Genomic DNA, 24,620 nt, shown 5'->3' with positions numbered 1-24,620 from the left:
AGTTCAAAATAGAGGAGGAGATGCCAACGAGGAGAGATTGGATTTGGTAGTAATCTGTTGGTTCTTTTAATACTCTTGTAAAAGTATGCTCGGTACAAAAAATTAGCGATAGGAGCATTTTAGAAGTCCAAAAGCAAGAAACTCAAATGAAAATCACATTCTAGATTCGAATAATGGAGCCTAACTGGAGCATGGGAAAAGTGAACTGCTGAGAAATGGCCTTCGATGTAGTGGCGGAGAATTAAAAATTCAAGATAGTCCAGTAATATCGGTAAGTGAGCATAACACCAATAATACTGAGGTCAAACCAGAGAGGATGCAATGTTTGGAACATGACTTAATTATGAATAATGTACATTCTTTACGCAAAATTGGGAAACTTTATCTGAAATTGAAGGTCAAGTCAAGTTTATTTGTCAAAGTCAAAGTCAAAGTCAGCTTTATTGTCAATCTCTCCACATGTCACAACACACAAAGAGACCGAAATCACGTTTTTCTCTATCCCACGGTGACGAGACACATAACACGATAGACATACAAGTACGCGACACAATATAAAAACAAGAAGGCAAAAATTCAAACAATCAATAGTAAGAGTGATGAATAAATAATAAATAAACAGATAACACAATAAATAAGAGGAGCAAAACGGAGCCAGCAAGCATAGCGCAAAAGTAAAAAAACATCATAAACAAAAAGGCACAAACAATAAATAATAAGAGTAATAATATATAATAAATAAACAGATAACACAACAAATAAGAGCCAGTGTGCATACAGACAGTACAGACAGTAAAAGTACAGCACGGTACGCAGAACGGGGGAGCGAGTTCAGGATCCTAACAGGCTGGAGTATGAACCTGTTTGAGAGTCTGGTGGTGCGGGAGCGCAGGGTTCTGTACCTCTTCCCAGAGGGCAGAAGCTCGAACAAAGAGTGAGCGGGGTGACTCGCATCACTCACAATCGTGGTCGCCTTGCGGGTGAGATGGGAGGTGTAAATGTCCTTCAAGGAGGGGAGCGAAGCACCAGCAATCTTACCAGCAGTGTTCACTATGCGCTGCAGGGCCTTCAAGTTGTAGTCAGTGCAGCCGCCACCCCAAACAGCAATACAGCTGGAGAGGACGCTCTCAATGGTGCCGCGGTAAAATGCAGTCATGACGGCCGGAGGAGAGCTCGCTCGCCTGAGTTTCCGCAGGAAGTACAGGCGGCGCTGGGCTTTCTTTGCCAGTGATGCGGTGTTGGTGGACCAGGAGAGATCCTCACTGATGTGCACCCCCAGGAACTTGGCGCTGCTCACTCTCTCCACCACAGCACCGTCGATGGTCAGCGGCAGGTGTTGGGTGTGACCCTTCCGGAAGTCCATATAGCCCTAAATCACAAGCAGTCTCAAAGGGCTTCACATAGATAGAAATTGACAATCATTCTCAAAGCATCCCCTGATCTTAAGCTCCCAAAAGGGCAAGGAAAAACTTAAAAACCCCTACTGGGGGAAAATAAGAAACCTTGAGAAGGGACCACAGATGAAAGGATCCCCCTTTCAGGATCACCAGGTTGGAATGGATGCAGAGAGGGCACAAATGATGCAACATGAACATCAATGAAATAAAAAGTGAATGTCCATGTCAGAGCAGAGGGCTGCCGAAGGAGCCTCAATTGTCCTGGCAGTGTCTACGAGGAGGTTGAGCTGCAGTTCCCCCATCCTGAATTAACCCACGAGAATCCAGATAGCCGCTGTCAGCATGGGTGCCACCTAACCACCTCCCCGGCCGGGGAGGGAGGGAGTGCAGAGGGAGAGAAAACAAACTCCAGCCGAATCGGCCACTACAGGTTAGTTAAAGGCCATGTCATAGAAATGTGTCTTTAGACGTGTCTTAAATGTTTCTACTGAGGTAGCAGTTCTAATATCCATTGGTAGGGCATTCCAAAGCTCTGGAGCCCGAATAGAAAATGCTCTAGAGCCTGCAGACATTTTCTTGGCCCTCGGTGCCACTAAAAGGGTAGCGTTTTGCGAACGAAGGTTACGAGACGGAACATAAGGAACAACTAGGTCGACGAGATATGAAGGCGCTAAGCCATGCAGTGATTTATAGGTTAATAGAAGAACCTTGAAATCACATCTTAAATGGACCGGGAGCCAATGTAAGTTGGCTAGTATTGGGGTAATGTGATCAAATTTTCTTGCCCGAGAGAGCAGCCTTGCAGCAGCATTTTGTACTAACTGTAGACTTTTGATGCGGGACTTAGGAAGACCCGATAATAGTACATTACAGTAGTCCAGGCGCGACGTGACGAATGCATGAATAATAGTTTCTGCATCACCGGTCGAGAGGATCGGACGAATCTTTGCAATATTACGAAGGTGAAAAAACGCAATTCTGGTTATATTCTTAATGTGCTTTTGAAAGGAGAGAGTTTGGTCAAGTATTACCCCGAGATTAGTTACAGTATTGCTTTGAGTGATAGTACGGTTATCTATAGTTATAGCGGTTTCCTTGAATAAGTGTTGATAACGAGTTGGCCCAATTATCAACATCTCAGTTTTATCTGGGTTAAGACGAAGGAAGTTGAAAGACATCCATTGCTTGATCTCCGCAAGGCACGCCTCAAGATTACAACAATCCCGCGGATCTGTCATCGATAACGGCATATATAATTGGGTGTCATCCGCATAGCATTGAAAACTAATATTATATTTACGTATTATGTCGCCAAGCGGAATCCTATAAATATTAAAAAGAATTGGTCCGAGAACCGATCCCTGTGGGACACCACACGTAACATTATAGAGCTCCGAGGACGCATTGCCATGGACCACTCGGTGCGTCCTGTTTGATAGATAGGAATGGAACCAGCCTAGTGCTGACCCTGAAATACCAACACAACTTTTAAGACGCCCTAATAAAATATCTAAGTCTACAGTGTCGAAGGCAGCACTAAGATCGAGTAGTAACAGTACAGACGAAGTGTTTGAATCCATAGCTATGAGGAGATCGTTAGTCACTTTAGCAAGTGCTGTCTCAGTGGAATGATTAGCTCTAAAACCAGACTGAAAAGTGTCATATTGATTATTGGCGACCATGTAATCAATAAACTGCTGCGCTACTACTTTTTCAAGAAGTTTTGCTATGAATGGGAGGTTTGAAACTGGCCTATAATTACTGAGACAGTCCGGGTCAAGATTTGGTCGCTTAAGTAACGGTTTAAAGATAGCGGTTTTAAAGGCTGTTGGCACTATCCCAGAGGAGACAGACAGATTGATTATATTTAAGACAGACGGTCCTAAAATTTGAAATAATTCTTTAAGTAGTTTGGCTGGAAGAGGGTCGAGTAAACATGTTGTTTGTTTAGCCGCACTAACCAATTGTGTAAGCCTTTCAAGAGACACGCTTTTAAAAGTTGAGAGGGTTGTTGCATGATCATCAGCGTTGGTAAACGGCGAGCTCGACCGAGCGATTGGAATGGTATTCTTGATCTCATCCCTAATGGATTCAATCTTTTGAGTAAAAAGTTTCATGAACTCGTCAGCTGAGTGGAAGGAACTATCGGTGGTCGGCTGGCGCAGAGTCAGCTTTGCCACTGTATCAAATAGGTGTTTCAGATTATTTTTATTGAGATTAATAACTTGTGAAAAATACAGAGTTTTTGCTAAAATAAGCGCATCTTTATATTTCAGGAGGCTATCCTGCCATGCCTGATGGAAAACCTCAAGTTTGGTTAGACGCCAACTGCGCTCATGCTTTCTACATAATTGCTTAAGCGTACGCGTTTCATCTGTGAACCACGGAGTAGGCACTCTACGACGAGTTTTCAGACGTAACGGCGCCACAGCGTCAATGGCATTTAACAATGTCGCATTGAATTCATTTGTAAGATTATCAATAGAGCCGGCGTATGTGAGAAATATAGCGGTTGCCGGCGACAGTATCTCAGATAGCGCAGTTGCAGTCATGGAGTTGAAATGACGGCTCCAATAATGCTGATTGCTCTCTTGTCTTTGACAAGGAACTAGAATTTCAAACTTTATTAAGTAATGATCAGACAAAACAGTAGTGTATGGCAGTACTGCTATATTTGAGGTTGCAAGTCCTCGGGATAATACCAGATCTATGGTATTTCCATTCTTATGCGTTGCTGCCTGTACGGCTTACGTAAAACCAAACGTATCAGTTAAAGTCTGAAACGCCGAAGTAAGTGGCTCTGACGGTAAATTCATGTGGATGTTGAAATCGCCCATGATAATTATATTATCCGCATTGGTTACTAGATCAGCCATAAATTCTGAAAATTCATCCAGGAAGCCAGAGTAAGCCCCGGGTGGACGGTAAATAACAGCAAGATAAAATGACGGTAAAGCGGTGGATCGGACAGTGAGAACCTCAAATGTTTTAAATACGTTGATCGAACGAGGCCTAAAACTAAGCTCGGAATTTGAGATGAGGGCGACACCCCCACCCTTTTTTCGAGGACGCGACACATGCAAGCTCACAAAATTTGGAGGCGAGGCCTCATTAAGCGGCATCAGTTCATTAGGTTTTAACCAGGTCACAGTTCACCCCCCCCCTCCGTTTTTATTTTTTGTTTATTTTTTCATGATGCTTCATCTGATTGGCTTGAAAACTTTATCAATGTAAATATTGAACTTCATATTGGAATTGAACAATTAATTCTCATGAGTAGAATGCATTAGGAAATTATTATTTTTTTTATAATGAACCTTGTGAAACAATTTTTTTTTAATGAAGCATTTTTGAACAAGAGGCTTTTTGTTACTTCATTTGGCATAAGGTAAAATCTACATCTACAAGTTTTCAAGCCATTGACACAAGCCATTGACACAACGTTAAAATTGTTATTGGTTAAGTTTTCAAGCCAATCAGATGAGGCATCATGCAAAAATAAACAAAAAATAAAAATGGTAGCAACTTGAACAGACAGGTACAGTATCTGAATGATTTCACTCTTCAGTTTTTTAATATGTGAAGTTATGAAATGGCATTACGAAACAAATTGAACTGGGTATATCCCCTTCAACAACGTGCTTAATTATTTATGGTAGTCATTATGAATAATGTGATTGTTTAATTGTTTCAGGTGCAAAAAGCGAAGATCCACTATCCCCAGACTATGTACCAAGTATATTTGAGCATACCCAGTCACCTCACAAACGAAGACTCTTTGAGAGAAGACAAAATCTCAAGCAGCGCAAGAGAGACAGCGAGAGGGCATTGGCAGCAGCAGCAGCACTTGTCAATATTTCCCAGTCTGTCTTGTGAAAATGATCAACTACCCGCTGATGAAGATGTGGTGCACGCTGAGATTCGAAAATAAGCCATGGTGACTACTGCCACACAGACGGATATCACTGGGGAAGCAATGGATTCCCTCACTGCAGAGTGTAAAAATCTGCGTGCAGAACTTGATGAACTAATTCGCCCAGTTCTTTGTTGAAACCAAGTTGTTGATGTTGCTTGGCCCCTGGACTCTTCTTCAACCGCAGATATCTGAAAAACATTTGAATAAAAATTGTTTTCACTATGGTTAGATTATTTGTAACAGGTTGGAGAACAATAAATTATTTATGATATATATATCAATTACTAAGTGCGAAAAAAATACAAACCTGCTCTCTGGTAATGGAATGCAACTTTTCCAGCTCTGACCGGCATTTTAGTGCAAGTTCATCTGGGCTGAGTTTCATATTGCCACAATCGTGCAGCTGTGAGAGAGGTACAGGAAGCTTTTGCTTCACTGACCTTGGCACAAAGTTGTCAGCATAGTCAGGGACAATGCTCAAAATTGCTGGTCTTCCACCGCATTCAGACAAAGCCTTGTAAAAGGCAGCTTTCTGCTCTTCAGTTGGTGGAGGAACATTCAGCAGTTTTCTCGCAGCACTTTCTGTTAGAGTGGTGCTCACTCTAACTTATGGATGATTGTGTGAAAGTCAAAAATTGAACGTATCCAACTTTCTGACCACCCAAACTCCACTGTGGTGCAACGAACTTACTATTTTATTGAGTAGGTACATTGAGCAACCTAGCTTCCTCTTGACTGAATTCACTTTAGTCCAAGTGTCCTATTCTAAAATTTATCTAACTCAATTTCTACTTCTTATGCCTGATGAGCCAAAACATCAGATCTCGCTCTTGTTTCCTACCGTTTTAGCCTATTTGTCCTATCCAAATCTGTTCAGTCTCCGATTATGATGCTTTTCTCTGTGGATTTACGCATTATTTAATTATTATTACCGTTTTTTTCCATGTATAGTGCGCCCCCATGTATAGTACGCACCCTAAGAATGGCATGCTGATGCTGGAAAAAAGCTTGTACCCATGTATAATACGCACCCAATTTTTATGAGTTTTTTTTAATTTTTAAATTTTTTTTTTTTTTTTTTTAAGTCCCAATGATCGTCACACACGCAGGGAGGCAATGGGTCCCATTTTTATAGTCTTTGGTATGGTCTTAACTAGGCTGGATGTAATTTTTTTTGTTGGCGTTGATTTCTCCGACTGCCCATAAACGCACCACCGCGCTCCGTGCGCACACGGGAAAGAGGCGGCTCTGTATGGGAGAGACGTTGAAGAGGAATAAAAACACCCTTGGAAACCAAAACTTGCCCCTCGTCGTGACTCGGAGCCGCAACAAATGTTTCGGATTTGTGTAGGGTACATTGTGACAGACAGCAAACTAGCAGGTGATCGAGCGAGCGTCTGATACAAGAGCATTGCGTTCGTATGGAGCGTGTTTGAAATGAACAGCAGAGACGAAAGGAACAAGGCAAAGTGTTGTGAAATAAAATATTACCTGTAATACGCATTTTGTTATTTGCTGATTGAAACTGCTAATTAAACTGTGAATTGAAACTAATAGGAAGAAAACATATCTCGCTCTTAATATAGCTGACGTGTCTTGCGCATACGTTCTGCGCATCTGTAATGGCGGCCTCCGTATGACGTCCGGTCCGCGATGGAGATTAAAAACAAACAATATTTGACAATAACACACCATCAAGGATTGCACCATCGCATCAAACGATGTGTCGTCAATTATGGATTTTTTTTGACTAAGTGTGTTGGGAACGATGGCTGAATGCGATGCGCGATTGACAACAAACAAGAAGAAAGGTGAGTTTTATTTCGGGGGAGATTTGTCATGTCTCGTCCCCAGTTTTGCTATGTGTCTAGGTTGCCATAGTTTCTGTTCGCGTCGCCCCTCTCTTCCTGTGTCACCTCAATCGATGTAACGTGTTTTGTATTTAAGTCCTGTCTGCCCCTCGCTCACCGTTGGATCATTGCATGTGTTACTGTCATTCTGTTCCTGTCTTTGGTACTGTCACCCTGTCTTTTTGTTCCACGACTTTGCCGGTCAGTCCTGTTGTTGGTTTTGTTGTACCATGACTTTCTTTTAAAAAAAAAAAAAAAATTAATTTTTTTTTTTTGTACCCATGTATACCGTTTTTTTCCGTGTATAGTGCGCCCCCATGTATAGTACGCACCCTAAAAATGGCATGCTGATGCTGGAAAAAAGCTTGTACCCATGTATAATACGCACCCAATTTTTATGAATTTTTAAAAAAAAATTTTTTTTTTAATTTTATTTTTTTAAGTCCCAAAGATCGTCACACACGCAGGGAGGCAATGGGTCCCATTTTTATAGTCTTTGGTATGGTCTTAACTAGGCTGGATGTCATTTTTTTTGTTGGCGTTGGTTTCTCCGACTGCCCCTAAACGCACCACCGCTCTCCGTGCGCGCACGGGAAAGAGGCGGCTCTGTATGGGAGAGACGTTGAAGAGGAATAAAAACACCCTTGGAAACCAAAACTTGCCCCTCGTCGTGACTCGGAGCCGCAACAAATGTTTCGGATATGTGTAGGGTACATTGTGACAGACGGCAAACTAGCAGGTGATCGAGCGAGCGTCTGATACAAGAGCATTGCGGTCGTATGGAGCGTGTTTGAAATGAACAGCAGAGACGAAAGGAACAAGGCAAAGTGTTGTGAAATAAAATATTACCTGTAATACGCATTTTGTTATTTGCTGATTGGAACTGCTAATTAAACTGTGAATTGAAACTAATAGGTGGAGAACTGAACTCTCGCTCTTTATGTAGCTGACGTGTCTTGCGCAACCGTTCTGCGCATCTGTAATGGCGGCCTCTGTATGACGTCCGGTCCGCGATGGAGATTAAAAAACAAACAATATTTGACAATAACACACCATCGAGGATTGCACCATCGCATCAAACGATGTGTCGTCAATTATGAATTTTACTAAGTGTGTTGGGCAGGATGGCTGAATGCGATGCGCGATTGACAACAAACAAGAAGAAAGGTGAGTTTTATTTCGGGGGAGATTTGTCATGTCTCGTCCCCAGTTTTGCTATGTGTCTAGGTTGCCATAGTTTCTGTTCGCGTCACCCCGCTCTTCCTGTGTCACCTCAATCGATGTAACGTGTTTTGTATTTAAGTCCTGTCTGCCCCTCGCTCACCGTTGGATCATTGCATGTGTTACTGTCATTCTGTTCCTGTCTTTGGTAATGTCACCCTGTCTTTTTGTTCCACGACTTTGTCGGTCAGTCCTGTTGTTGGTTTTGTTGTACCATGACTTTCTTTAAAAAAAAAAAAAAAAAAAAAATTAAAAAAAAAAAAAATTTTAAAAAAAAAAAAATTACATTTTTTTTTTTGTACCCATGTATAATACGCACCCCAGATTTTAGGACAATAAATTAGTTAAATATTGCGCACTATACACAGAAAAAAACGGTAATACCCCAGATTTTAGGACAATAAATTAGTTAAATTTTGCGCACTATACACGGAAAAAAACGGTATTATTATTATTTTATTTTATTTTTTTAACAAATCTCCTCAGTTCTGTCAAACTCAGTGCACAATGAAGCTCCTGTCCACTTTGACTCAAGCCCCACCAAGTTTAGCCACGCCACAGCAAGGAGTGCGATTTGGCCGTCGGCCACTTCATGTCCATGTGTCTTCTGCTGCAAGTTGGTGTTCTTTTGTTGTTGCTTCAGAGCCAACCATCCATCACTCTCGAATGAGTCCATTGTTCAAATGAGTCCATTTTCAACATTGTGAGTTCCTCCGCTTCTCACTGTCTTTTTTTTTGTCCCCGAGGATGTCGTCTTTTCTCCGGAGTGTACTTGCCACCCTTCAAGCACAACAGTCTTTCTTTGTCCTTGCCAAAGGCCAAAGGTGCCTCAAAGCCAGGCACCGTTTTGTAGACGTCCATGGCTGCAGGTAGAGTCTCGGGATCGAGTTTCAGGGATCCTGGCACTGAGAGTGACAGACTGGGACATCAAACTTGTAACCAAATGTAGCTGCTGCCATCAATTCGCTAGTAACATTTGTTTACCAAACTTCAAATTCTCCTAGTAACAGCGATCTCGTCTTTATATTGTAAGTCCTGCAACTCATCCTATTTTTTTTTGCTACGTTCTGTCTATAGTTCCAATTTAATAAGACAGTACATTGTCTTCAGTATCATTATTCAAAATTAACTCGAGGTCTGCGTTCCACATCTAGCCCTGATCTATGTCTTGACCTCTCAAACGTTATTACCTGTGTCATGCTTGCTCAAAAATGTGACTTGGAATATGGTGCTGTGAATTTCCAATCTCCCTGATCAAATTGGATCCCGCTTCTTAGCTCTTCTTTCTCATGCTCCTGTTAGCCTGCAACTGTCCAAATTAATAATGTTTTCTTTTAACTGTCTTTCTGTTGAACCTCTAAATCTCTTGTTGCTAACCTATCTGCACCAGGAAGGGTCTTAAAGAAAGGACCAACAGATTACTCCCAATATCTCCTCATTATTTATGAGTTAGCCTCCCTTTCCTCACTCGGGTGCATATCTTGTCAGTTGTTAATGGAAACCAGATGTCTCGTGCCAATGAGATCATGGACCAAGGCCCAAACAATCCCGCACGAACCTGACCTGAAACATGACCCGGTCACACTTAGGCTTACTAGTGAGATATACATTGCATGATACCAGAATAGAATTTTACCACAGTATGACACTAAATGTATTAGAAAATCCATATGTCGTAAAGGTTTGTATTATTACTATCTTCCACTATCTGTCCTATTCACTTCCTCCTTCTGAGGCTTGGCAATGCCCATGCCTCACACCTTGACAAACTTTTTGGGAGAATGTGTTCTTTACTACATATGATTCCATCATTTAATTCGACTTTCTTTCCAAAACGCTTCTCAATTTCCCAGTTCACACATCTTCTGCATGTGTTACTGATTCTCCAGTTTTTTCTCTAGTTAATCATTAATCCAAAAGCTATGTTTTTCATTTTAGCATTCAACTTACTGAAAACCACTCTTTCAGCAAAGTCGCTCTACTAATTTTCCATAGTAGTCGCCAACAGCTTCAACCATTCAACCTGTATTTTCCTATCATTCAAGGCAATCATTCATCAATGCTCATTTGCATCTCACACACAGTCTCCAAAAAGGAGTCTTTCCATCACATTGGTCTCAATTCATCCAAGCTCACCACACAACATTCATATACCATTTTCAACTCAAGGTTCCTGATAGAACAATCCACCAATCCAAAAAAAACTCAACTCATAAAAACTACTGGCAAATTAATCTGAATTTTTCTTTGCTTTTAGATTTAACGAACTCAATTTCTCAGATTTAGCTCGCATATAGCAGTTTGTATAATTTTATAACACCATCAATCAATTATTCCTATTAAATGTAGCATTGCAATGTCTTAAATTCACAATTTTGCTTCTTCCAATTCCTGAAAGCATGTTCTGTCGTTTTTTTTTTCAAATTTCTCATGAGGGCTCGACACTTAACATGCACTAGTGTGGATAATTTCTGCTCGCAAACACATTTCTCTCTTTTCCTCTCATTTTTATCTCTCCAAGTCGTTTCTGTTCTGCGGTGCAAATTGAATAGACCACAGTCTAGCAAATTTCTTTACACTAAAAGTTTAGCCAATCTTCATCATTTTAACACACATGCACAGCTCTCGCGCGCGTAGGGCAGGTCCCAGCACCAATGATTCGTCACAGGCTGGCCATTTCCTGTGGTCGATCATGAGCTAGTCCCTCCCACGCACACGAGGACAGTACATTCTAGTTTTTTTTATTTATCTTCAAGTTGCATTCATTTACCACTTGATTTGTAAATTCTAACCTTAGTGTACACACACAATTTGATCCCTGGTAATTTGTCGTTGGGCATACAAACAGCATTGTCATACTTCTTGCATGGACAGGAGCTCTAATAATCCAAAAAATGTTCCAATAATCTGACAATGACATGTTTTGCTGTCATATGGGCATCTATTCTTTCTTTCTCTGTATTAGCATGAGGGGTCAAAGGAGAGGAAGCTTGTCATGCTGTAAATGGGACTTTTCCTCTGCCTCTTCCTCTGCCCCTTGACTGGCACCGCTTTTTTTTTTTTTTTTTTTTTAAAACACTCTCTTGACCAGTGTCCACGTTTCCCACAGTTCCAACAGTTGTCAGAATCTGATGGGTGTTTTGAATTATATGGTGGCCTTCGGCCTAGTTGGTCTCTAACTCTTCCTCTCCCCTTTGGGAACTTTGGAAGAAGATCGTTGTATCTTCATTTAGACCATTATCATCATCTTGATGAAATACATCAGAACTTTTGCCTTTTTGGATCACTTTTTCAGCATGCCTGTCCCACTGCATAGTTGTTGTATACAAGTTTTGCACACGAGAGGAATGCCTCTCTTGCCCTTCTGCTTGAGCTGCGGCTGGAGCCGTGGCCGGGACAGTGCACCTGCGCACTGTGGCCTCATTGTCTTCCGGCCTGACAAACATAGTCGCAGCACTTTTCAACTTTCTGTCTTTTGTCTTTTGGATTTATTCTCTTCTCTCTTGTGAAGCTTTCAACCACAGTCTAGCACAATTCAACTCTCTCTCTTTTCTTTTTCCACTTCAGCATGTATTACATACAATCAAAAAATCTACTCGCCATGAACTCATCTCCTTCAAGAGCTAGAGATTTATCGTTCCTTTTTCTCATCTTAATTTTAGTTTTTCCAGTGTTTTTTTTTTCAATCTCTTTTTATTTTCTTTGAGGATCCTCAATGCAGGTTTAAATTGACCTTCTAACAAATTACTAGCCTGTGTTATTGCCGTCGATCAATGCTAGAACTGCTATTTTGCCAATTTATCCTACCAGTCACTCTCAATCACACAAACTCCAGCGCTTTTTATTTTTAGGCCTATCCAGGATGGGTGTAAAACCCGTCCTAACAGCTTGGAAAAACGGACCAAAAAAAAAAAAATCTACGCCCTTCTTCAATTGAGAAAAAAAAGTTTTTTTCTTAGCCCGTTCTTTCCACTGGGACGAGAATCCCAGCTGTTTCTTAGCTTGGAAAAACCAAAGCCGTATCTCGTGCACCTTTAATTTTTTACGCGTTTCATAGCTCGAACAAATCAAAGCCGTATCTCATAGCTCGGACAAACCAAAGCCGTACCTCATAGCTCGGACAAACCAAAGCCGTATCTCATAGCTCGGACAAACCAAAGCCGTATCTCATAGCTCGGACAAACCAAAGCCGTATCAGCGCTTTTTAAAAAAAAAATATTATTATTTATTTATTTATTTTTTTAACTTACGTGTCTCCTGGTTCGTTGCATTGCCGGGTCCCGTCAAACCACCTCTGTCAGACGAAGGCAGACCTAAGATGCTGGCCCAGCGAAGAAGTTCTCTTCCCAGGACTTTCTTTTCCAGGTCCTCCTAATGGACGCTGGCTTGTCGACATTGCAGCACGTCTTCCTCCGTCAGTCAGATGGCGGGTATGAGGGTCCCGGGTTTCGGCACCAAAATGTTAGAGTGGTGCTCACTCTAACTTATTTTGCAAGAACCACTCGGAGACAAGTTAGTCGTTTTAGACACCTGCAGGCGGAGAGTTCACTCGTCGCTGTGCTTACAGCGATGGTCGAATGAAGTCTGACTCTCGCTTCCCACAAGAGCATCTTTATTACAAGAAAAAGGGTGGGGGTGACAGTGGACTGAATACCGTTTTTTTCCGTGTATAGTGCACCCCCATGTATAGTACGCACCCCTAAAAATGGCATGCTGATGCTGGAAAAAAGCTTGTACCCATGTATAATACGCACCCAATTTTTATGAATTTTTTTAAATTATTATTATTATTATTTTATAACAAGGCAAAGTGTTGTGAAATAAAATATTACCTGTAATACGCATTTTGTTATTTGCTGATTGAAACTGCTAATTAAACTGTAAATTGAAACTAATAGGAAGAAAACAACTCTCGCTCTTTATATAGCTGACGTGTCTTGCGCATCCGTTCTGTGCATTTTATTTCACAACACTTTGCCTTGTTCCTTTCTTCTCTGCTGTTCACTTCAAACACGCTCCATGCGACCGCAATGCTCTCGTATCAGACAAGGCTTGCTCGATCACCTGCTCGTTTGCTGTCTCACAATGTACCCTACACAAATCCGAAACATTTGTTGCGGCTCCGAGTCACGACGAGGGGCAAGTTTTGGTTTCCAAGGGTGTTTTTATTCCTCTTCAACGTCTCTCCCATACAGAGCCGCCTCTTTCCCGTGCGCGGTGGTGCGTTTACGGGCAGTCGGAGAAATCAACGCCAACAAAAAAATTACATCCAGCCTAGTTAAGACCATACCAAAGACTATAAAAATGGGACCCATTGCCTCCCTGCGTGTGTGACGATCATTGGGACTTAAAAAATAAAAAAAAATTAAAAAAAAATTTAAAAAAAAATTAAAAAAATTTTTTGTACCCATGTATAATGCGCACCCCAGATTTTAGGACAATAAATTAGTTAAATTTTGCGCACTATACACGGAAAAAAACGGTAAGTGTGTTGGGCACGATGGCTGAATGCGATGCGCGATTGACAACAAACAAGAAGGTGAGTTTTATTTCGGGGGAGATTTGTCATGTCTCGTCCCCAGTTTTGCTATGTGTCTAGGTTGCCATAGTTTCTGTTCGCGTCGCCCCTCTCTTCCTGTGTCACCTCAATCGATGTAACGTGTTTTGTATTTAAGTCCTGTCTGCCCCTCGCTCACCGTTGGATCATTGCATGTGTTACTGTCATTCTGTTCCTGTCTTTGGTACTGTCACCCTGTCTTTTTGTTCCACGACTTTGTCGGTCAGTCCTGTTGTTGGTTTTGTTGTACCATGACTTTCTTTTAAAAAAAAATAAAAAATAAAAAAAATTAAAAAAACGTTTTTGTACCCATGTATAATACGCACCCCAGATTTTAGGACAATAAATTAGTTAAATTTTGCGCACTATACACGGAAAAAAACGGTAGATAATGTTCTGTGATGAGGTCATTAACGAGAACTGCTTTTGTATGAAGCGATCTAATATTCATAAAACCGAGTTTAAGTGTAATCGGTCGATCAGGGTTCGTATCTATCGAAGGATTTTTAAACAAAATGCGAGTAAGATTGTGTTCTCTCGGCCTGACATCACGTCTCAAATGTTTATTAGCGCGGTGGGACAATACGACCGTGGGAATTTGATACTGAAGGTTGGGAAAGTGTGTTCACGTGTACTGTGACGCTCTAGTCTACACAATGCATGCTGGAAGTCTAGCCTCCCGCTAGTTAACTTTAACTTAACAGACTCCAAACCCATCTTAACAGGTGGTCTAGTCACCTGTGCCCCAGCCTGCTCTAAAGTGACCTGTCATGAGTGGCTCAAATAGTAATCTATATTCCTAGAAAGAGTGAAGGCGCCTTCACGGTTAGGATGAAGGCCGTCCTTCCTCAGCAGGTCGGGGCGGCCTCAGAAGGAGGACCAGTTATCTATAAAATACAGTCCCTGCTTTTTACAGAACCCAGCCATTCATCAATTAAAGGAGACCAATCTACTAAACCTCTCATCAGTGCCTCTCCCAGGCAGGGGGCCAGAGACAAATACTTGATGCCGACTCTTTCTGGTGAGATCACAAGTCCTCCCTATATTTTTCTTTGTGATCTCTGATTGCCTCATCCTAACATCATTGGCGCCGACGTGTATCACTATGGCCAAGTAGCTAGTGTTGTTGGAACTACGCTGTTGACTAGGTCTATTGCGAGTCAGCTCCCTAAGATTAGCTTCTATGTCAGGTGCTGTGCACCCAGGAATACACATTACCGTGGCTGGATTTTTAAGCATGATATTTCGGGTAATGGAGTCATCTATGACCAAGGTGCGAGGGCCAGTAGACCGAGATGACTATGTATCTTACCTGGCTCATCAAGATTAGCAAGCCGCTTGGGGCTAATGCTAACTGGGCTAGCGGGCTAACTACAGGCCGCGTCTGTGTCCCTTGACGCACGACTGCACTGCAACCTACAGCGACAACCGCATAGTGAAGTTTGCTGACGACACGACTCTGGTGGGTCTCATCACCAAGGGAGACGAGACACAATACAGGCGTGAGGTTGACCTTCTGACCACGTGGTGCAGGGACAACAACCTCCTGCTGAACGTCGACAAGACCAAGGAGATTGTTGTGGACTTCCGGAAGGGTCACACCCAACACCTGCCACTGACCATCGACGGTGCTGTGGTGGAGAGAGTGAGCAGCGCCAAGTTCCTGGGGGTGCACATCAGTGAGGATCTCTCCTGGTCCACCAACACCGCATCACTGGCAAAGAAAGCCCAGCGCCGCCTGTACTTCCTGCGGAAACTCAGGCGAGCGAGCGCTCCTCCGGCCGTCAGAGTTTCTGAAGGTCATCGTGGAGCTCCTTCTGGTAATCCCTGGGCTGAGGAGCCTCAACTCTCGTTCAGAATGCAGGGAGGAGAATCTTCCGCGGATCCGCGGATTTCCGTGTTTTTTTCCGTCGGGAGTATCATTTTCGTGAATCATGTAGATCCGTTGAGAAAGTTGTTTTTTATAGGGGGGGGGGGGGCTGGCAGCAGTATTGCGACAAAAGCCGCCTTATTTTCGGCAGGATTTTGGTGCTACTTTCGTCACATAATTTGCCTAATTAGCAAAAATTCTAGCCAGCATGGCGAAAGTTTTAGAGAAAAAAAACGAGGATCGTGCCAGGGAAATAGACAAGTCGAACGTGATCAGGAACAGCTTCAGATGGGCATGGCTCGAGAGCAGCGTCATCCGACAACTCGGAACACAAAGACGCTCTTAAAGCAATGCGACAGTGAGCGCCCGGCGCGCTGCGGTTGCGTGATCAAACTAAATTAAGCTCCCTGCGCACTGAGGTCCACTTAAATTTTGGAAAGTACATCAGGACTTTAAAAATATTTTCTATATTTCAGCGACGGCTCTGTCACAATAATGCGATCAGCGCGGTGCAGTTGCGCGGTCGGCGACGCGCTGCGTTTGCGCGTTCGGCGGTGCGCTGCAGTTGCGCGATCGGACAAAATTAAGCTCCCTGCGCACTTAGGTCCACTTGAATTTTGGAAAGTACATCAGGAGTTTAAAAATATTTTCTAAATTTCAGCGACGGCTCTGTCACAATAATGCAACCAGCGCAGTGCAGTTGCGCGGACGGCGACGCGCTACGGTTGCGCGTTGGGCGGTGCGCAACAGTTGCGCGTTGGGCGGTGCGCAACAGTTGCGCGATCGGACAAAAATGCGCAAATGAAAAAATGCTTAAAGTCTTGGAACGGATTACAAATTTTCCATTATTTGTAATGGGAAAAATAGATTCGGAGTTCGAACGATTTGCTTCTCGAACCGCCTTCTGGAACGGATTGTGGTCGAAAACCGAGGCTTGACTGTATTATATTCACCTTGGTAGCCCACCAAACAGGAATATTTTTTTAACAAAACTGTTGAAATTGAGTGATGAAATTAATGGTTTTGGGGTTGCTATCCTGCCAAAATCCAGGAGTTTCCAGGGAGCTTTTCCCACTGAGCTCCCTCCATGGCATTGCCCCTGGCCCCCTGCGGCTCCCAATGGGGGTCTGTGGGCCCCCTGGCCCCCAATAGGGGTCTGTGGCTCCTGCAGCCCCCAATGGGGGCCTGTGGCCCGCGGCCCCCATTGGGGCAGGCCCCCTTCGGCAAGAGGGGGGGCACAGGCTGGGGGGCCTTCGTTCCCCCCAGTGGGGCATGCGGCCCCTAGAACGAGAGCAGCTTCTAGCTTTTTTCATTTGCCGTTCTCATCCCTGAGAATTTGACGCGGAGAGTGGGCGGTGCCCATGACTGATCTGGAGACCTTTGACATGATGACCAAGGAAATAAATGACAAACAGGATGCAAGACTGAATGACAGAATGATTAAGCTTGGAATTGGTTAGTCAACATTTTGAATGTCCCCCCCACTACAAATGGAACCTGTAGGGTTCTGTTTGGTTTAATTGCTGTACTGTCAAAGTTACTGACTTTTCAGTTATTGCTTTATTTACATGAAGTCCTCAATTCAATTTTGTCTACTCTTAATTCCACTTCTGAGACACTGTTTATAATTCCTTGTATGCAGATTGCAAAACAGTCTTGTGTTAGGAAGCCGCTGGTTTGAAGACCTGCATGTTTCCAAGACCATGGACAGGTATGATTAGTTTGACATCTGTACTGTAGATTAAAAAAAGTAAACAGTGAAGGCTTATGATGTGGTGGCTGCGCTCAATGCCGACATTTTTTTTCTGTTGTAGACTCTACACAAATGACAATGACAACGTTCAATATGTGTGCTCGTGTGACTCGTGCAGAGGGCCCTCAGGAAGACTGCTCTGATGGCGCTGGTAAATTAAAAAAAAATTGTCTGCTCGTTCCTCTGCGTTTGCTTCATGTTCGAAATGTGCGACTGACATGAGATGCATCAAGGAAAAACTATTTTACAGGTAGTCATTTTTTTTCCTCATATTCATATTTCTTTTACGGAGTAATCCCAAGGTCTACAATGCGTGGTGCCCGATGTCCATCAAGTTCATCTTTGTAGAAGCTGTTGGCGACACGCACAGAAGCCACGAATCATGAAACAAGGACCGCAATGGCTTTAAAATTAAAACAGGCTCCAGCGCTGAGTAGCAAAGGGGGCTATCAAAATCCCACAAGAGAGTGATGTTTATTTTGTTACCCCCTTGTGTTTCACCGAGCTGGTTGTCTACCCACTAAAAAAAATACAATTTTAAATATATATATATATATATATATATATATTTATATATACCGTTTTTTTCCGTGTATAATGCGCAAAATGTAACTAATTTATTGTCCTAAAATCTGGGATGCGCATTATACATGGGTACAAAAATGTTTTACTTTTTTTTTTTTTTTTTAAGAAAATCATGGTACAACAACAGGACTAACCGACAAAGTTGTGGAACAAAAAGACAGGGTGACATTACCAAGGACGGGAACAGAAACCAAACAGACATCGTGACAGTAACACATGCAATGATCCGACGGTGAGCGAGGGGCAGACAGGACTAAAATACAAAACACGTTACATTGATTGAGGTGACACAGGAAGGGAGGGGCGACGCGAATAGAAACTATGGCAACCTAGACACATAGCAAAACTGGGGACGAGACATGACAAATCTCCCTCGAAATAAAACTTGAAATCACCTTTCTTCTTGTTTGTTGTCAATCGCGCATCGCATTCAGCCATCCTGCCCAACACACTTAGTCAAAAAATTCATAATTGACGACACATCGTTTGATGCGATGGTGCAATCCTTGATGGTGTGTTATTGTCAAATATTGTTTGTTTTTTAATCTCCATTGCGGACCGGACGTCATACGGAGGCAGTATGACTGCGCAAGCGCACTATGGATCCGAAGCGCAGAACGGATGCGCAAGACACGTCAGCTATATAAAGAGCGAGAGTTGTTTTCTTCCTGTTAGTAGTATTCTTCCTGTAATATTACAGGTAATATTTTATTTTGCAAACACGCTCCGTACGAACGCAATGCTCTCGTATCAGACACTTGCTCGATCACCTGCTCGTTTGCTGTCACAATGTACCCTACACAAATCCGAAACATTTGTTGCGGCTCCGAGTCACGACGAGGGGCAAGTTTTGGTTTCCAAGGGTGTTTTTGTTCCTCTTCAACTTCTCTCCCATACAGAGCCGCCTTTTTCACATGTCCGCACTGATCGCGGTGGTGCCTTTACGGGCAGTCGGAGAAATCAACGGCAACAAAAAAAAAATACATCCAGCCTAGTTAAGACCATACCAAAGCGTATAAAAATGGGACCCATTGCCTCCCTGCGTGTGTGACGATCATTGGGACTTAAAAAAAAAAAGTAATAATAATTTGGGTGCGTATTATACATGGGTACAGGCTTTTTTCCAGCATCACCATGCCATTTTTAGGGTGCGTATTATACATGGGGGCGCATTATACATGGAATAAAACGGTATATATATCCTGGATAGCTCAGTAGGATAGTCGCCAGACTATCAACCAGCGGGACCCGGGTTCGAGACCTGGTCGGGGCGGAGCCATACCATCATCCAGTGTGGGTCTGTGGGCAAGACCCTTGACGATATCGCCTACCTCATAAACATGATGAGAGATAAAGAATCAAATGAGATGCCGGCTCAGACGTCGCCCGGTCAAACAAGGTCTGCGTCAGGCGTTGGGGAACCAGAACGCCTAGATGTAAAGTGGGCTACTGGAACAAGGCGGAAATGGGCGAGATGTGAGAACCTAACATTGTTGGAGTGCTACTACTCCAGTAAACCAAGTCAGAGGGGGTACATGAAGAGAATGTGGGAGCAATGGAAGGAGCGATATCCACACTCAACACTAACTGCTAAACAACTAGTAATTCAGTGCTCCAATATCCAGAAACGACAATTGATTTCACAACTTGAGATTGACGAGGTACAACACAGATGCCAAGACAAATGGGAACCCGAATTCCAGGTCAGAGAGGAGTCAATATCAACTGCCCAAGAAATTGGGCACACAGCTCCAAGAGGATATGCAAGCCTGAACAAGACAGCAACTGACCTGAAGGATAAGATCATGACTCGAATGAACAGCGGCCAACCCCGACGCCAACTACAAAGGCTAAGTGAAGCACCACCAGAAAGTCTGGTTGAAGATCTGAATGCAGCACTAAGAGCAATCCCTACAACCACCATCACTGAAACAAATGAGTTGATATACACTTCAGCAACAGTGATCCTGGAGATGCTTGGTTACAAGAGCAATATCAAGCATGAGATACAAGACCCACCATGGAAAAAAAGGTTGGAGGCTAAGATCAAGACAGTGCGGAGAGACGTGAGCCAACTATCAGAGATCCAGAAAGGTGCAATGAAGAAACCAACACCCAAGAATTACAGCCAGATGAACGTACCTGAAGCACTGGAGACTGCCAAACAGAGGCTCCTAGCCCTGTCCAGCCGCCTAAAGAGATACACAAGAGAAAGTGAAGCCAGGCGAATAAACAGGCTCTTCACAACCCAACCAGGAAAATGCCTCAATGGCAGTGTAACAACAGCAGAACGGACCCACCAAGGCTGGAGACTGTGCAATACTGGAAGGGCATATGGGAGAAGGACACATCACACAACAGTGAGGCACAATGGTTAGTCTCTCTAAGAGAAGACCACAGCAACCACCCTGAGCAGAACCCAGTTACCATCACTGTGGCAGACATCCAAGAGAGAGTCTCAGGTATGAAGAACTGGACAGCACCCGGGCCAGATATGATCCATGCCTACTGGATTAAGAAGCTCACTGCACTCCATGAGCGCCTAGCAGAACAAATGAACCAGCTACTAAAAGTTGGAACTCACCCCGAATGGTTAACTGAAGGACGCACAATCCTGATCCTGAAGGATCCCGCAAAGGGTACAGACCCATCCAACTATCGGCCAATAACCTGTCTCCCTACAACATGGAAGATCATGTCAGGCATCATAGCGGCTAAGATAAGTGTACATGGCTCGATACATGAGCACAACACAGAAAGGCATAGGCAGCAATACCAGAGGAGCCAAACACCAGCTGCTGGTTGACGGAACAGTCGCCCGAGACTGCAAGACTCGACACACCAACCTGTGCACTGCCTGGATTGATTACAAGAAAGCCTACGACTCCATGCCACACTCATGGATCACTGAATGCTTGGAACTGTACAACATCAACAGGAACCTGAGGGCCTTCATTGCAAACTCGATGGGACTGTGGAAAACAACCCTTGAGGCCAATTACAAGCCAATTGCACAAGTCTCCATCAAATGTGGCATATACCAAGGAGATGCTCTGTCCCCACTGCTGTTCTGCATAGGTCTGAACCCCCTCAGCCAAACAATCAACAAGACTGGCTACGGATACCGACTCAAAAATGGGGCCACCATCAGTCACCTCCTATACATGGATGACATAAAGTTGTATGCCAAGAGCGAGCGAGACATCGATTCACTGATCCACACAACCAGGATCTACAGCACAGACATTGGAATGTCATTCGGACTAGAGAAGTGCGGTCGCATGGTGACAAAGAGAGGGAAGGTAGTCCATACAGAAGGGGTCTCACTCCCAGAAGGAACAATAACAGACATTGAGGACAGCTACAAGTACCTTGGTATCCAACAAGCAAATGGCAACCTCGATGAAGCCACAAGGAGAGGATACCTACAACGAGTAAGGCAAGTCCTCAGAAGTCAGCTAAATGGCAAGAACAAGATCCGGGCAATAAACAGCTACGCCCTGCCAGTCATCAGATACCCTGCAGGAATAATAAGCTGGCCAAAGGAAGAGACGCAGACCACAGATGTCAAGACACGGAAGCTCCTAACCATGCACGGAGGGTTCCACCCTAAGTCCAGCACCCTGAGACTGTACACTAGCCGTAAAGAAGGAGGCCGAGGACTACTGAGTGTGAGAGCCACTGTTCGGGATGAAACAGCCAAGATCCATGAGTACATCAAGGAAAAGGCCCGAACGGATGACGTGCTCAGTGAATGTCTCAGACAATGGCAAACAGAGGAAGAGTGGCTAGAGACACCATCATGGGAGGACAAACCCCTACATGGGATGTACCATCGGCAGATAAGTGAAGTGGCTGACATCAAGAAATCCTACCAATGGCTGGAAAAAGCTGGACTGAAGGACAGCACAGAGGCACTCATCATGGCTGCACAGGAACAGGCTCTGAACACCAGAGCAATAGAGGCCAAGATCTACCACACCAGACAAGACCCAAGGTGTAGGCTGTGCAAAGAGGCCCCTGAGACAGTCCAGCACATAACAGCAGGGTGTAAGATGCTAGCAGGGAAAGCAGAACCCTAAAGCTCCCAGGCCTCTGGTAGAGGACCCGAGCTTGGAGTGGGAGACCACCCGCGGAGGGTGAGAGGGGAATTTTTATATATATATATATATATATATATATATGTCATCGTGAAAAAAAAGTCCTACTCCCATTCCCTATGAAAGTGATACTTCTTACTATGGCCAGCTGCCCCACTAATTTTTATACCCTTTCTTAAGTTTAAGAGAAAAAACAGGGTTCTGACAATTGGAGGGAACTCGCAAGCTAGCGTGTTTGTGTTGTTAGCGCTGTTGTTTGTACACACGTCAAGCGTGAAAAAAAGAAAACCAATATACTTTTTTTTAATATCACGCGATCGACCAATAGTGGCTTGGCGATCGACCGGTCGATCGCGATCGACGTATTGCGCACCCCTGCCGTAGACATTGGATTTTGGTTCACAATTTAGGAAGCGCACTATCCGTGCCTCACGGCAAAAGCCAGAGCCAATCGCCTGTTATCCAATTTACTCCCTGCGTGTTCGTTGTCTTTTGCAATGTAAGGAAAAGACTGAGACACCGAAATAAAATTTAGACTTACACAGGTTAGTTGAGTTCAATCACAATTCTTGTTAAGAAAGCTCTGTTTTCAGGAAAGTACAATACAGCGCTAGGCCTTTCATGGGACCATGCTCGAGAGCAGAAAGTCTCCATTCAGAAAAGGCGACGTCCAAGGTTCTTTGGTCAGCTTGCATTCAGTTGCACATGCCAGTGTGGGCCGAGTTTGATGGGTGATGAGTCTTTGGGGTGGGGCAAGTTCGCAGGAGAGTTTGATTCCATGGGAGTCGGTGCTGGTTCGGTGAGAGCTGGTTCCATGGCATTGGATGCTGATTATGGGCGATTCGATGTGTGTGGGGGCTGTTGTTTTCCTTTTCATCTTTCGACCTTGGCGATCATCTTTGGCCGGGTTCTTGGCTGCCTCCCTCTGGCACCTGCTGGTTTTATCTCCAAGTGACCTTCCTGTAAACATTCTCCTCCATTCTTGCACATACACTGTCGCACTTCGTCCATTCATCATCTTTCCACTTTTGTTATTTTGTATGGATTTATGTGAAGTTTTGTGTGTGACATCATCAATTCGTTAATGTTCCCTGACTATGCAAAGTTCTTACTCACCACTTACCATGCATTTGTTTGTTCTTAGTTTAATTATGCTTCCGACCGTAGTTTTCATTATTAGTCAAAACATTGTCTTTCTGTCCAAAACATTCAATAGTAATCCAAGGCTGGTGTCTAGCATTAGGCAAAATACAACGTCACTTCAAGCATTAATCGAAACATAAGATATAATCAAGTACAAAACATTCTTAGACACCTTGGGCCGTGTCTGTGAATTAGAATAACATCAGGCATGCATTAAACGGTTCCTTAAGGGTCGTTATGCTATTCAGGCAATATATCAGCAAACATTTGTTATTTCAAAGTGCACAGAAATACATTTCAGATCATGAAGTTATAAAAACCTATGTCATCACCATATATAAAAATGCCTAGTTATGTCTGCTTTAATGGTTTGGTTTTAGCATATAGACAAAATGCTCGCAGGGTAATATATGTGTAGACATTACAGCTAAAGATATTTTAACCGGTTTGCATTCAGAGAAGACTACACTTAAGCATTTTATTAATGTTAAAAAGTTAAAGTTAAAGTCAAGTTAAAGTCCCAATCATCGTCACACACACATCTGGGTGTGGTGAAATTTGTCCTCTGCATTTAACCCAGTGCTTCTCAAATAGTGGGGCGCGCCCCCCTTGGGGGGCGCCGTGCTATACCTGGGGGGGCGCGTGTGACCCTGGGGAACAGGCTTTTTTTTTGCAGTACTAGAATAAAGTGTAATTGCGCATCTTCCCAGCAGGGGGCAGTGGCGCTCTCATTGTTACTTCTGTGACGTTTGCGACAGTGCAACATTTTACGACTTACAAGACAAGTTAGGATAGTCACGGTGGGGAGGGGGGGGCGCGAATAGTTTTCTTCCTGCTAAGGGGGGGCGTAACAGAAAATAATTGAGAAGCACTGATTTAACCCATCCCCGTGTGATTTTAATCCATCCCCTGGGGGAGAGGGGAGCAGTAAGCAGCAGGGGTGCCGCGCTCGGGAATCATTTGGTGATCTAACCCCCCAATTCCAACCCTTAACGCGGAGTGCCAAGCAGGGAAGCAATGGGTCCCATTTTCATAGTCTAATTTTTATACCCTTTCTTAAGTTTAAGAGAAAAAACAGGGTTCTGACAATTGGAGGGAACTCGCAAGCTAGCGTGTTTGTGTTGTTAGCGCTGTTGTTTGTACACACGTCAAGCGTGAAAAAAAGAAAACCAATATACTTTTTTTTAATATCACGCGATCGACCAATAGTGGCTTGGCGATCGACCGG

At 43.6% G+C, this 24,620-nt stretch overlaps 1 protein-coding gene across 8 annotated transcripts in view; it reads left to right on the top strand.

The window, feature by feature from the left end:
- The window catches only part of baz1a (bromodomain adjacent to zinc finger domain, 1A), a 51,647-nt gene that overhangs the window by 8,818 nt on the left and 18,209 nt on the right, over nt 1-24,620 (top strand). For all 8 annotated transcript variants that reach the window (XM_061301808.1, XM_061301809.1, XM_061301812.1 and 5 more), the window contains 2 exons: nt 17,454-17,522; nt 17,626-17,715. In XM_061301808.1, coding sequence (XP_061157792.1) covers nt 17,501-17,522; nt 17,626-17,715 — 112 coding nt within the window. In that variant the 5' untranslated portion in view covers nt 17,454-17,500. The remainder of the gene's footprint in view (nt 1-17,453; nt 17,523-17,625; nt 17,716-24,620) is intronic.

Source organism: Syngnathus typhle, linkage group LG16, assembly GCF_033458585.1.
Source record: "Syngnathus typhle isolate RoL2023-S1 ecotype Sweden linkage group LG16, RoL_Styp_1.0, whole genome shotgun sequence".
Lineage (NCBI taxonomy): Eukaryota > Metazoa > Chordata > Actinopteri > Syngnathiformes > Syngnathidae > Syngnathus > Syngnathus typhle.
This window is presented reverse-complemented; position numbering and strand designations above follow the sequence as displayed.